The following is a 15080-nucleotide window of genomic DNA, read 5'->3' as shown; positions in this document are numbered from 1 at the left end:
CCCAGTTCTTAAAAAGGATATTGGGGAACTGGAGAAAGTTCAGAGAAGGGCAACCAAACTGAATAGGCATGGAGGAGCTCAGCTATGAGGAAAGATTCAAGGAACTGAATGTATTCTCTCTTGAGAAGAGGAGATTAAGGGGGATATGATCAACATGTATAAATACATTAGTGGTCCATATAGTGAACTTGGTATAAAGTTATTCACTTCACAGAAGACAAGGGGGCACTCTTTATGTCTGGAGGAAAAGACATTTAATTCCCAAATATGAAAAGGCTTCTTTACCGTAAGAGCTGGGAAAATGTGGAATAGACTCCTTCAAGAGCTGGTTCTGTGTAGCTCAGTAGATTGTTTTAAAAAAGGCCTGGATTCTTTCCAAAATATACATAATATAACTGGATACTAACATTTATAGGTAAAGTTCATCCAGGGAATATCCAATTGCCTCTTGCTGCTGCTGTACTTGCAGGGTTCCAATGAGGAAAGTGGCAGGGTATGCATTCCTCTAGATGCAATTTCCCTTCGGGAATATCTCACCAAAAATGAAATTTTTGTTTCAGGGGATGCCCAAAATCAAAATTGTGTCTTAGTACAGACTTCTGGCAAAGTAAGTAAGCAAATTACGCAAGCAGGAAATTACATTTAAGGGGGGAATTCTGTATACCACCTGTGTACAGAACTCCTCCAGGTGGCTATATTGCTTTGCATTTTACAGAAAAGTACAGCACTGCAGATTGGTAGGTTTTTAGATAACATTCAACCAAAATATGACTTATGTCAAAATGTTATATTTTATATAATATTTTTTTTACTTGCTGTTTTTTTTTCCCCAGCAAAAGTGGATTTACCCTTTAAATTTCAGTTATTCATCTCTATATCTGTGCAAATGCTTAATTTAATGATGTTAATATATTGGTTTATTCACATTGTTGTTCTTATTTTGACTCTGGAATTTTAAAACATTTTAATCCTGTTTGAATGAACTTGACAACTCTGTCCTTAAAAATTAATAAAAATGTATTTTTTTTTTTAAATCTACGCAGTCACTGATCCTGCTCCATCCTGTGCATTTGGTGACTACAGACCAAGATTTCTCCATCCTACTCCCAATCATGGAACAAAATTTCAAATCGTTGTTGGAAAAAAATTTCAGCTTCAGCTGGCTGCTCATGTAGTATATGACAAGTAAGTTACACCTATCAGGACTCTAACAGATGTACACTCTGCTATTATAAATATTGTATAGTCAGGCCAGTGACCTCACCTTTTTCTACAATACAAGGCGATATTGCTACTGCTACCCCTCCATTCTGGGTTTGGCAGCACAGGAGGATGCTATGAGACTGACATACTCAAGTATCCATTCAGGTTATAGGTTAAGGTATACTCAAGTCCCGGTTCACACTGTTGCGACTTGTCATGCAATTAAACATCTTGCAACACATCAAGTCGCATGACAAGTCAAAACATATTCATTTTAATGGGTGCCGTCCTAATCAATATGACTCAAGTTACAGTGGCTACTTATCTGTGTGTTTGGTGCGACTTCATTCAGTGCCATAGACTGCAATGTTAAAAGCACAAAAGTCGCAAGGATCATCTTAATCTATGTGACAGTAGTTGCATGAAAGTCGCATCATGTCGCAATGCAAAGTTGCACTTGAAGTCACATGACTTGCAAGTTGCAGTAGTGTAAACCGAGCCTAAAGCAGCAGGTCTCCTTTTCAAATCCCTTCCCCATTTAAAATGCAGTAATAGTTGAACAAACGACCTGTGGGGTTGGGTGGAGGTATATAATACTGTAACTTTCTTCCAGCTCCTGTAGTGCAGAGGAGGAAGTCATCCTTCTGTTCAGCCCCTTTCACAATGACAGACTGATCAGGTCCATCTGTCAGTTTTTCAGGCGGACCTGATCAGACCATCTATAGCTCTCTATGGAGCGGACTGCTGACACATGCCAGCATCCGATCCTGTCTGATAAAACAGACGGATGGGGATCTGTTCCCAGCGGAATGGATGACAGTCGGATCGAAACAGAGAGGCAGTTTGTTTCCACCTGACCGCCCAATAGAGAAATGTGGGCTGTGTCCGTGTCCACTCCGCATAGCGGAGCAAACACGGACCTGTCTTCCACCTGCTCAGCAGGGATCAGCAGACAGAACACCTGCTAAGCAGATGGATCTGCTTGTCTAAATCCACCTTGTCTGCAAGAGGCCTTCCTCGTCACCCCCAATGACATTTCCCACTTTTCTTTAGGGGGCTATTGCTGCATCCCTCTAAACTCCAGGGCCCATTTGACACCATATCCTGTGGTAATATAATCATTTTTAATAATTGCCTTCTTCCTACTTCTGAAGAAGTTTGATTAAAGTTCAACAAAAATCATAGAGAACTGAGACTTACCCATCATGTCATTTTGACGCTTCTTTACTAATATTGTGGTGATTTGGTCAATTCTCTCATAGAGGGAGTTCTATAAACCAAGAAATGGGCTTAGGCTTTTATATAATTTTTATTCCATAATGTAGTATATAAAGTATCTCATAAAAGTGAGTACACCCCTCACATTTTTGTAAATATTTATATTATATCTTTTCGTGTGACAACACTGAAGAAATGACACTTTACTACATTGTAAAGTAGTGAGTGTACAGCTTGTATAACAATGTAAATCTGCTGTCCCCTCAAAATAACTCAACACACAGCCATTAATGTCTAAACTGCTGGCAACAAAAGTGAGTACACCCCTAAGTGTAAATGTCAAAATAAGGGCCCAATTAGCCATTTTCCCTCCCCTGTGTCATGTGCCTCGTTAGTATTACAAGGTCTTAGGTGTGAATGGGGAGCAGGTGCTTTAAATTTGGTGTTATCGCTCTCACTCTCTCAAACTGGTCACTGGAAGTTCAACATGGCACCTCATGGCAAAGAACTCTCAGAGGATCTAAAAAATAGAATTGTTGCTCCACATAAAGATGGCTTAGGCTATAAGAATATTGCCAAGACCCTGAAAATGAGCTGCAGCACGGTGGCCAAGACCATACAGCAGTTTAACAGGACAGGTTCCACTCAGAACAAGCCTCGTCATGGTCAACCAAACAAATTGAGCGCACGTGCTTAGCATTATATCCAGAGGTTGACTTTGGGAAATAGACGTATGAGTGCTGCCAGCATTACTGCAGAGGTTGAAGGGGTGGGGGGGTCAGTCTGTCAGTGCTTAAACCATACATCGCACACTACATCAAATTGGTCTGCATGGTCGTTTGTCCCAGAAGGAAGCCTCTTCTAAAGATGATGCACAAGAAAGCCCGCAAACAGTTTGCTGAAGACAAGCAAACTAAGAACATGTATTACTTGAACCGTGTCCTGTGGTCTGATAAAACCAAGATAAACGTAATTGTTTCAGATGGTGTCAAGCGTGTGCGGCAGCAACCAGGTGAGGAGTACAAAGACAAGTGTGTCTCCCCTACAGTCAAGTATGGTGGTGTGAGTGTCATGGTCTGGTGCTGCATGAGTGCTTCCAGCACTAGGGAGCTACAGTTCATTGAGGGAACCATAAATGCCAACATGTACTGTGACATACTGAAGGAGAGCATGATTCCCTCTCTTCGGAAACTGGGCCACAAGGCAGTATTCCAACATGATAACGACCCTAAACACACCTCAAAGACGACCACTGCCTTGCTAAAGAAGATGAGGGTAAATGTGATGGACTGACCAAGCATGTCTCCAGACCTAAACCCTATCGAGCAACTGTGGGGCATCCTCAAACGGAAGGTGGAGGAGCGCAAGGTCTCTAACATCCACCAGCTCCTTGATGTCGTCATGGAGGAGTGAAAGAGGACTCCAGTGGCAGTCTGGTGAACTCCATGCCCAAGAGGGTTAAGGCAGAGCTGAAAAATAATGGTGGCCAAACGAAATATTGACACTTTGGGCCCAATTTGAACATTTGCACATAGGGGAGTACTCACTTTTGTTGCCAGCGGATTAGACATGTTGAGTTATTTTGAGGGGACAGCAAATTTACACTGTTATACAAGCTGTACACTCACTTCTTTACATTGTAGCAAGGTGTCAAGGTGTCTATTTCTTCAGTGTTGTCACATGAAAAGATATAATAAAATATTTTAAAAAATGTGAGGGGTGTACTCACTTTTGTGAGATACTGTATATGTAATTTGTGTACAATAAAATTCCTTTGACTTTTTATTTGATTATTTTCATGTTATTTGTGTATTATTTAAAAATCCTAACTTGTTAAACAAGTTTTCTTGGGTGTATTTATTGTTCTAGCAGGGATGTTGGTACTTTTTTGGGCTGTTTTTTTATCATGTACAGTACAAATTTTCTTTGTTTTCTTCTGTTGTTTCATATTTACCAGTAGATCAGCATTTAAATGGAAGCAGGGCTCTTGATGTCAGCTCTCAAAAGAGCAAAAGAAAAGGAAAGAATATATTAATAAACCTGTTTTACTTTATTTGCTTGGATATATTTTAAGATACTTTCAATATCAGGGCTTTTTTTCTTAGAGAATAGGTACAGGTACTCCCCCCCCCATCCAAGTCACCCCTGGTCTCCACCTCCTACCTACCCTTGAGCACCATCCCTTGGTTCCACCCCCTACCCACCTTCCATTACCACCCCTTTTAGAGAAAACACAACCAAGTATAATTTTGTGGTGCTATGTAATTTGTATGGAATTTGTTCATGATCATATAAAAAGCAGTAAAATAGATCCCCTGCAGCCAGCAACAATAGCAACAAAAGCAACAAGAGATCCCTCCAGCAACAATAGACTCTCCAGCAACATTAGACTCCCTGCTAAAAATACCCTCTAGCAACAACAGATCTACCCCAGGAACAATTGATCCCAACCAGCAACAATAGATCTCCCAATAGCCGGCCTTCATAGACCCTCCAGCAGACAGCAACAATAGACCCCTCCATCAGCAGTAGATCCCTCCCAGCAACATGAGGCTCCCCAGCAACAATAGACCCCTCCCTCAACAATAGCTGCCCCCAAGAATCAATAGATCCTCCAACAAAAAATAGACCCCTCAACAACAATACACCCCCTGCAACAAAATACCCCCTAATAACAACTGTTCTACCCCAGGAACAATTAACCCCCCACCAGCAACAATAGATCTCCCAACAGCCAGCCTGCATAGACTCTCCCTCAACAGAAGATCCCTCCCAGAAACAATTGACCCCCTAGTAACATAGGACCCCCCAGCAACATAGACCCCTCCCTCAACAATAGCTTCTCCCAAGCAACAATAGATCCTCCAGCAGCCAGCATCAATAAACCCTCCAGAAAACCCCAGCACCTCTTTCCATTAAATACATTATGTGCTGGTGGTGTCAGAACTGCGTTCCCCTACCTTCCCAATGAAAAAAAGCCATGCTGTATATTATTAACATTTATAAAATTAACAAATTATGGAATACATTAATATGTTCCAGAATACCTCTGTTTCTGTGGAGCATGGTGATATATTATATTTTTCTGCTTTACAGAATTACAGACTTCAAAATCAGTGGACCACCTGGAATGACCAAGTCCCTTACATCGAAATATCGGTCTAATATATGGAGTATGATTGTGGAATGGACACCAGTGGAAGCTGATAGAGGAGAACCCATTCCTGTTTGCTTTGTGGCAGAAACTCACAAAGGGTTTGTATGGACCAGCTAAGTCTAATTTTAAAATGTTTCAATTTCTCTTTGTAGCAAGCTAATTTGAGGGCCTATGCAGTGGCACACTTAGTAGATCTGGCACTTGGGGGCAAATATTTTTAACCCCCCCCCTTCGAAAAAATAAAAATAATTAAAGCAATAAAGTGGCTGCATCAAATTGTGCTTGTGACCAAATTGCACTGTGGGAAGGGCTTAAAGCACAGATACCTTAGTACTGACCGCGATCGCCCAGCACAGAGTCCTCAGTACAGACACCCCTCCCCCCTAGTACAGACCCCTTAGTACAAACGTCCCTCCCTTCCCAGCACAGACCCCTCAGTACAGACACCCCAGTACAGGCCTACCCAGTACAAACCCCTCAGTACAAACAAATTTCCATCCCTATACAGACCCCTTAGTACTGATCAACATCACATAGCACAAACCCCTCAGTTAGGGTTTTTACCTGTTTGGGATTCACCTGGACAGTCTGGTTTTTGAATCATGTGTCTGGTTTTCAGTCCGCCTAAAAACCGGACACATTATTCAGACTGGACTGTGGCTCCCTCAGATAGCTGGAGAGAGAAATGGGTGTTCTCCTCCCTCCATCCTGCAGGAGGCGATAGAGAGTCAGTGTTCTGCCGAAAACTCCAACTTGCCGAGATCTCCAACGATGTTATTTCCGGTGAGTGTACACCAGGAATAATTGGGCCACTGTTTTCACACAACACCGGCAGCCTAAACACTCTGGTAGATGCTATAATAAGTGCAGATTGTTAGTCTGCCCGCTAGTAACCAAAAGCCTCCAAGAAGGAGACAACTAGCGGGTGGACTAACAATCTGCACTAATTATAGCATCTACTGGAGTGTATAGGCTGCCGGTCGAAATCTCCAATTATTCCTGGTGTACACTCACCTGAAATAACGTCGTTGGAGGATTCGGCAAGTTTGAATTTTGCAGGAGAATAAAGACTGCAGAGAGGAAGGAGGAGCTGCGTTGTTTTCAGTTTTTGATCTGTGAGTACAGGGGGAAGGGGGGGGGCAACTTTGATGTGTGGAGGATCACCTGGGGGTACCTGATGTAACAGGGGACTCTGATGTAGCACTTGATGTAAGATGGACGCTGAAGGGGCACCTGATGTAAGGGGGACTCTGATGGAGCACCTGATGTAAGGGGGACTCTGATGGGGCACCTGATGTAAGAGGGAATCTAATAGGGCACCTCATGTAAGGGGGGACTCTGATGGGGCATCTGCTGTAAGGGGGCATCTGATGTAAGGGGAACTCTGATGGGGTACCTGATGTAAGGGGGGGACTCTGATGGGGCATCTGATGTAAGAGGGGACTCTGATGGGGCATCTGATGTAAGGGAGGACTCTGATATGGCACCTGGTGTAAGGAGGAACTCTGATGTGGCACCTGATGTAAGAGGGACTCTGATGGGGCGCCTGATGTAAAAGAGCTCTGTTGTAAGGAGGGACTCTGATGGGGACACCAGATGTAAGAAGGATCAGATGTAATGTAGACACCTAGGGTTGCCACCTGTATTTTTAATTTATTTTTGCATACTACAAAAAAAGTTGTTGTGTGCCAATAAAGTGTTCAGGTTTTGCTGAAAAGGTGGCAACCCTACCCTCAGTACAGACACCCCTCCCCCTTAGAACAGACACCACAGTATAGACAGCCCCCAGTACAGACTCCTCAGTATGGACACCTCTCCCCCCCCCCGTAAAGACTCCTCAGTAGGGACACCTCTTCCCCCGGTACAAACTCTTCAGTATGGACACCTCTCCCCCCCAGTAAAGACGCCTCAGTGCAGACACCTCTCCCCCCCGGTACAGACTCCGCATAATGGACACCACCCCCCCCCCAGTACAGACTCCTCAGTACGGACACCTCTCCCCTCAGTACAGACTCCTCAGTAGGGACACCTCTCTGCCCAGTACAGATTCCTCAGTATGGACACCTCTCCCTACCCCAGAACAGACTCCTCAGTACAGACGTGTCTCCCCCCCCTCTCCCAGTACAGACTCCTCAGTACAGACACCACTGCCCCCGTACAGACTCCTCAGTATGGACACCTCTCCCCCCCCCCTCCCAGTACAGATGCCTCAGTGCGGACACCTCTCCCCCCAGTACAGACTCCTTAGTACGGACACCTCTCCCCCCCCGTACGGACTTCTCAGCATGGACACTTCTCCACCACCAGTACAGACTTCTCAGTATGGACACCTCCCCCCCCCCCCAGTACAGACTCCTCAGTTGGGACAACTCTCCCCCCAGTACAGACTCCTCAATACGGACAGCTCTTCCCCCAGTACAGACTACTCAGTACGGACACCTCTCCCCCCAATACAGACTCCTTAGTAGGGACACCTCTCCCCCCTAGTACAGTCTTCTCAGTACAGACAGCTCTACCCCAAGTACAGACTCCTCTGTACGGACACCTCTCCCTCAGTACAGACTCCTCAGTATGGACACATCTCCCCCCCCCAGTACAGACTCCTCAGTACGGACACCTCCCCCCCCAGTACAGACTCCCTAGTATGGACACCTCTCCCCCAGTACAGATTCCTCAATACAGACACCTCTCCTCCCAGTACAGACTCCTCAGTACTGACATATTTCTCCCCAGTACAGACTCCTCAGTACAGACACCTCTCCCCCCAGTACAGACTCCTCAGTACGAACACCTCTCCCCCCCAGTACAGACTCCTCAGTATGGACACCTCTCCCCCCTGTACAGACTCCTCATTATCGACACCTCTCCCCCCGAGAACAGACTCCTCAGTACAGACACCTCTCCCCCAGTACAGACTCCTCAGTAGGGGCACCTCTCCCCCCCAGTACAGACTCCTCAGTATGGACAGCTCTCCCCCCCCCAGTACAGACTCCTCAGTACGGACACCTCTCCCCCCAGTACAGACTTCTCAGTATGGACATCATCTCCCCCCCCCCCCCGGTACAGACTCCTCGGTACAGACATCTCTCCCACCCAGTACAGACTCTTCGGTACAGACACCTCTCCCCCCAGTACAGACTCCTCAGTACATACACCTCTCCCCCCAGTACAGACTCCTCAGTACTAGCACCTCTCCCCCGGTACAGACTCCTCGGTACGGACACCTCTCCCCCACAGTACAGACTCCTCTGTACAGACACCTCTCCCCCCCAGTTCAGACTCCTCAGTATGGAAACCTCTCCCCCCAGTATAGACTCCTTCAGCCGTGAGCAAGTTTAAATTACATTTTTTCCTTTAGAAATGTCAGTATTGCTGTAGCAGGCTCCATACATTGTACAGATGTGCCACTTTACAGGCACATTAGGGGCCCCCCTAGGCAAAGGAAGGATATTTAAAGGAATTTTTCATTTTTATTGTTTCACTTTAAGCATCATTAAAATCACTGCTCCTTTAAAAACGATTGTTTTAAAAAAAACTTTTGCATTGATAGCACAAGAGAAGTTTCGACCTCACTCCGACATAGAAGGTAAACAATGGACTTTATTGAATAAAAATATATCCAAATATTGCAAACATCCTGGACAGGACAGACAACAGGAAAAGAAGTTGACGTGTGTCACGAATTTGATTTGCTTACTTATTTGAGTTATGAGTAAGCAAATCTAATTTGTGAAACGCATCAACTGCTTCTTCCTGTTGTCTGTCTTGTCCATGATTGTTTGCAATATTTGGACACATTTTTATTCAATAAAGTCCATTGTTTACCTTCTATGTCGGAGTGTGGTTATCACATACCTGGTGAAGACTGCAATGTTGTGGAGGCCTCTCTTGCATCTCCCACCTAACACTCCTGAAGGTGGGAAGAGAGAGTGTAAAGGCAAGGAGTGGCACGAGCGCAGTAGCAGCTAGCTGGTGATGTCCACTCTGTAGGTGGGTAAAGCTGGTAGTCGCAGTCCTCGGAATTGGATGCAGAAGCAGCTTGGCACTAGAGCGTGGACGGCAGTAGAGCCGGGAGATGAGCAGCAGTCAACGGAAACCGGGCAGAGAGGTACCAAATCAGCAGGCAAGCAAGTCCAGAGAAAAGGCCAAGGTCGTTAACAGCTGGGCAATGCGGTACAAGGTCAGCAGGCAGATTAGATCCGGTAAGCAAGCCAAGGTCAGAATAGTAGGTAATCAGAGCTGAGGCAAAGTCCAAAGGCAAGCCGGGTCATACAAGGGTAAGCAGAAACAACAGATCAGGTGTCAGGAACACTAAAACAAGCTGAAGACCATTCAGCAACTGCTCACAGTAATAGGGCAGTTTAAATAGGCCACTGGGCGCCAAGTGCTAATTGGTATTGCGTGTGCTGAACTGGTAATGCAGAAGTGACATTGGTCTTTCGCTTATAAATATTAGCACGTGTGCAATGTGCACAAGCATGATCATAAGTCTGCACTGGCCTTTTGGTGGTAGAAATCTGGTTTACCTTGCAGCGGTCAAAACTTCTGTTGTGTTTGAATGTTGCTCAGCCCACGGACTAACAAAAGAACAGGGGAGGTTGTTGTGTGTGAGGTGATTTATCAGAGTGTCAAGCTGTCCCCCTAATTGTACAAGTAGCAAACAGGATATGGGTCCCAGAAAAGTGGGGTTTAATTACAGTCAGCACTCTTGTATACATATTAAAAAATCAGTAAAAAGGAATGGATACAGGTCCAGGCCTATTAAAATACAGACATATATAGGACACAACAAAGGTCAGTTTATCTGTGCCCTAGCACAGTTACCAAATCCGCTAGTGGGCATACAGTAGAGCCAATGGATAGCGATTCGGAACCCGAAAATCCCAACATGTTTCAGAAAGGGAATTTCCTTCTTCAGGGGAGATAACACAGGAGATGTCTGTCTATTGAAAATGGTAAATATAAAAAATCAATCATACATACAAATATTAAGTACGAAGATAAGTCTCATAGTGGTCCAATTTTAGGAAATATAACTTTATATATATATATAAAGTTCATATACAGACTTACCCTGGGTGTGTCTGTATAAATCCCGGTGGGAATAGCGTCACTTCCAGCATTTATTTGAAGGGGGAGAAAAAAATCCTCACTTTAGATCTTCAGTGTCTCCGTATAGGAATCGTAGTGGTATATATGTGGTGATATGTGAGAGGTCCAAGAGAAGACCTCCGATTCCATACAGTATATAATGTGATATTATGCAAAGAAGGGAAGGGGAAAATCAATCCTGGAGGCAAACCATATGGTATCACAGCAGCAGGAAAGAAGGAGGGATCCGCAGAGGGTCAAGCCTCTCCAGGAACAACAATAACGTCCCACAAGGATCACCCATGAGCAACAGCATGTAATCCTCTTGATCCCTCGGGATCAAATGGTAGCCAGAGGGAAAGAGAAAGAACACAGCCTATTTATAATTCTAATATATCAGCTTACCTGTTTGAAGGGAAGTGGCCACTGGTTGCAGATCCTCCATTGGCCCTCATTATTTCTCAGGGTGGTAGGCTCCAGGTGTGGAGTAATGCGTGCCCTCCTCCTTTGAGGTAATTGGGAGATGTTTCGTTAAAACAAATCACCGGGGGATGTTCTGATGGCCCCCAATGATCCCGGGGCCGGTGGTGTCTGGCGTCACCACGCATGTGTATGCACGGTGACGTCAGGCACAGGCGGGCCGCCGACACACAAGGAGCAGTCCCGTCCTGCTTCCGGATTATATGGAACGCAAGCCAGGAGTGACGAGGTCACCCGTCATCCCGGAAGGAAGACAGAGCTGGGACCACAATACAGAGGCCGTGCCGGGCCAAAAGGGCCCGGACGGTCTTTGTGTGCCGGGGGGACGAAGAGGACCAGAGAGGAAAAAATCATCCCTCTGCAATGCCCCCAAAATATGTAATAAACCGCTTGAAAGAATTACTCTGCCTATTGAATTGTAGAAAAACAAAGATTATACATTAAATGTGGAACTATATAGCACCAACTTAGCATACACATGCATAAACATTACAAGAAGGTCATTTATGAACAATTCATTCATATTAATGCATATTGGCATAAAAAGAGTCCAAAGGGCAGAATGATTATATTCTACAGGCATGATGGAACCATGTTGTTAAAAATATGATTTTTGTATACAAGTACGTATACATATAGTTTTTATTTATTTTAGAGGTCCCTATCAAATGCTCCTGACGAAAAACCCTGGAGGAAGGGTTTGAAATTACAAGCCTCATTAACCCTCCTCTTATGTTAGGGTCAGAACCGACCCGTTTTCAGGTTTTGAATGTCTAAGTATCACATAAATTTGTTTATTGCATCAAGATTTTTTTACTTTGTCAGGAACCTCTATTTAAACAATGTAATAGAAAAATAATCCTTTTCACTAAATTATAAAATACTGTGGTGAAAATTAAGACGTTCATGGTGTTAGGGTCAATTCTGACCCAGTTATAATATAGGATTTTAGGACACTAATAAGTGCCAAAACTGAAATCATAAACACTCTCTCTGTTTAGTAACACTGACAGCCAATCACCTCTCAACCCTGTGAGCTGTAGTTAGGGAGGGGCCTATCTCTTTTCCTGCTTGTCTGCTTCTCTAAATAAAGTGAAGAAACATAGGACTAATACATTTCAGAGTTGCTGACTTTATTTTACCATTTTTTAAATTTGAAAATGAGAGGTATGCTATCAAAAGAAAGGTCTAAGGGGTCACACCAAAAATATTAAAACCAATCTTTTGAAGGATAAAGAAGCCTAACAAGGTAACCAAGAGGTAAGAAACAAATTTGATTATAAATAATTATTCAGAGGGTATTTTATGGCTGATTTAAAACACGGGTCAAAACCGACCCTAAACATCATGGATAGTAACAGAATTCTAACATAAGAGGAGGGTTAAGACTTGGTGGTGATGTCGCCTCCAGATTTGAAATCCATCGGAGTTCACGCTGTAGCAAGACCTGGTTGGTGTCTCTGCCACATTGACTGGGATGGATCTGGTCCAAAACCACAAAGGAAGAACATGGAAGGCAGCCACCGTGCACTAGTATGACATGGCGTCCCAGGGGAAGTTCCGAATTTTTCTGTTTCATACAGAGCACACCAACTGGACATGCACCTGACCTTTGAAGGTTCAATTATTTTCCAATTGTTGTTCATAAACAGTAACAAGGCCATCTCAAGTGCAGCAGTAGGCAGTAGTAAAGTTTAAAGCGTTTGTTACCCCCCAAAAAACAAAGATCCTGTTCCTTTAAAGCATGTTATACAGTACAGTTCTTGTGTTGTGTAATTTGGCCCCCTGTTTCACCTAAAATACCTGGCTGATCCTGCCTGGTTCTGCCCTCCCACCTATAAAATGACCACGATGTATCATGGCAGCTGAGCCCCTGACACCATGGTCAGTGTACGTGTCTCCCTCTGTCCTCCTCCCTGCTTATCACTCCTGTGTCAGGTGCCCGCCCCTCCCCTGCTGCTGCTGAAAAACCTTTTAATATCTTATATAATCCTCTTTTTTTTTTCCCAATGCTAGGTGCGCTTGTCACTGTGTTTTATAAAAAGATGCTGGCTATACCCGATTTCAGAGCGCCGCATGGCCATCACGTGATTGGCCGGCTCTCTCCTCCTCCCCTCCTGATTGACGTCAGCTGGAGAATCTCAGCCCCGCCCACTGCAGCTGTTAGGCAGAGAGAGGAGAGAGGCAGCGGGTCACATGACGGCCGATTGGTGCTCTGGAATGGGGTATAGCCAGCATTTTTTTTATAAAACACAATGACAGGAGCACCTAGCATTAGGAAAAACAGAGGAGTATAGCAACTTAGCAGTGTGGGTTAACAACTACTTTAATTTACTGAGTGCTGGAACTATACTGCCAATGATGCTACTCCTAGACTAACTGGGTATGCACTGTCCTAAAGAAAGGAAGGATGGTAGCAGAAATGTCAAGAAGCATAAACCAGGCAGAGACCAAAAATGCAGTTAAAATCACACCTTTAATGTAATAGCAAAAATAACACAGATCAGAAATATAGTGGAAAAACAGAAGCCAGGGTTTAGAAGCCAGAGCGGGTAATAAGATGAGCTGGAATCAGGAACCAGAAGTCAGTGTTGTCAGAAGTAAAAAATCAGGAGCAGAAATCAGAAGAGAAGTCAGTGAGGCCAAGTCATACACAGCTTCACAGCAGAGACACACTAGAGATTTTGACCACGCGAGGGCACAGAGGGGATGAGCAGAGCTGTTTAAATAGCCACATGGGGCTGGCTGTAGGCTGGACTAATGAGGCAGGTCAGGATAACCAGGTGAGTCAACGTGGAAACAATGAGTGGCTAGTAATTAACTGAGCAGCTTCTGCACTGAAAGAAAGAGCTGCTAGTAAATAGCAGGAGCCCAGCCCTGACAAGGGTGGGCAGGGGAACAAATGGGGCTTGCAGAATAATTATTATGAGAGAGGCAGTCCTTTAAGATGTTCTTCTGCCAGCTATTGTTGGGGCCCTTTAAGAATGTCGGTACACTTAACAACAGTCCCAGTTATCTGCATGCAGTATAGGTACATATTAGGTATGGTATAGTCTCGGGTAGATGTGGTTCAGATGCAGTAAATGTTTGGTATAATGCAGTATAGAGTTGCTTTAGGTGTAGTCTAGATTTGGAATAAGTGCAGTACAGAGTGCAGTATGGGTGTGGAATGGATTGGGTACACTTGGTGTCCTGCTCTCAGTTACTTAGTCCCTGCTAGCAGGCAACAATAGGCAAATAGCCCTCTCACAAGTCCCCAGGATACTGCAGTAACCTTCTGCTGTAGAAGGGGGGCCCCTTTGTCTATCCACAGGATGTCACTGATGATCAGTGATGGGAAGCTCTGGGTGACAGGAATGGGCATGCTTGGCCTTAGCTCTTACCCTTTTGACTGGAGAAAATGGTTCAGCAAAAAATAAGTATCTCAGTACAGTAGAGGGAGAGAAGAAAAAAGGCAGTGAGGTTAATTTACTAAAACTGGAGAGTGAAAAAACTGGTACAGCTGTGCATAGAGACCAATCAGCTTCCAGTTTTTGTCAAATCCTAACTGAATAAGCTGATGTTAGAAGCTAATTGGAAATAATGCACAGGTGCGCCAGCTTTTGCAACCCCAATGTCTCCTTCTCTATATTGCTGTAGTACAGCACCTGGCTACATGTGTTACTGGCAGAATCAGCAGGTGAATGTAAAGAGAAAAAGAAAATCTGAAAAAATTAAACTAATGCAGCCACACATTTAGGGATTGGTAAACTACAACAAAGTCAATTTTATTTTGGGGTTTAGATACTCTTTAAAAGTGTTTTTATTTTTGTAATTTTCAAGCAGCAGTAGTACCTGAATTTGATATTATATCTACAGCTTGCAGCCTGTGAACAGCAGAGCTCAGAGTGGCGGAGGGTGAATCAGCACAAGGGACCAATCAGTTGCGTTG

At 44.3% G+C, this 15080-nt stretch overlaps 1 protein-coding gene across 1 annotated transcript in view; it reads left to right on the top strand.

The window, feature by feature from the left end:
• The window catches only part of LOC309565933 (uncharacterized protein), a gene marked incomplete at both ends in the record, with an annotated part of 84868 nt that overhangs the window by 51345 nt on the left and 18443 nt on the right, over nt 1-15080 (top strand). The window contains 2 exons of the mRNA XM_082270963.1: nt 1044-1185; nt 5518-5676. Of these exons, the coding sequence (XP_082127089.1) occupies nt 1044-1185; nt 5518-5676 (301 nt within the window). The remainder of the gene's footprint in view (nt 1-1043; nt 1186-5517; nt 5677-15080) is intronic.

The sequence above is a fragment of the Pelophylax lessonae genome (assembly GCF_965119305.1).
Source record: "Pelophylax lessonae genome assembly, chromosome: 10".
In the NCBI taxonomy this organism is placed as follows: Eukaryota; Metazoa; Chordata; class Amphibia; order Anura; family Ranidae; genus Pelophylax; species Pelophylax lessonae.
Note: the sequence above shows the minus strand (reverse complement) of the source record. Positions and strands in the feature narration are given on the sequence as shown.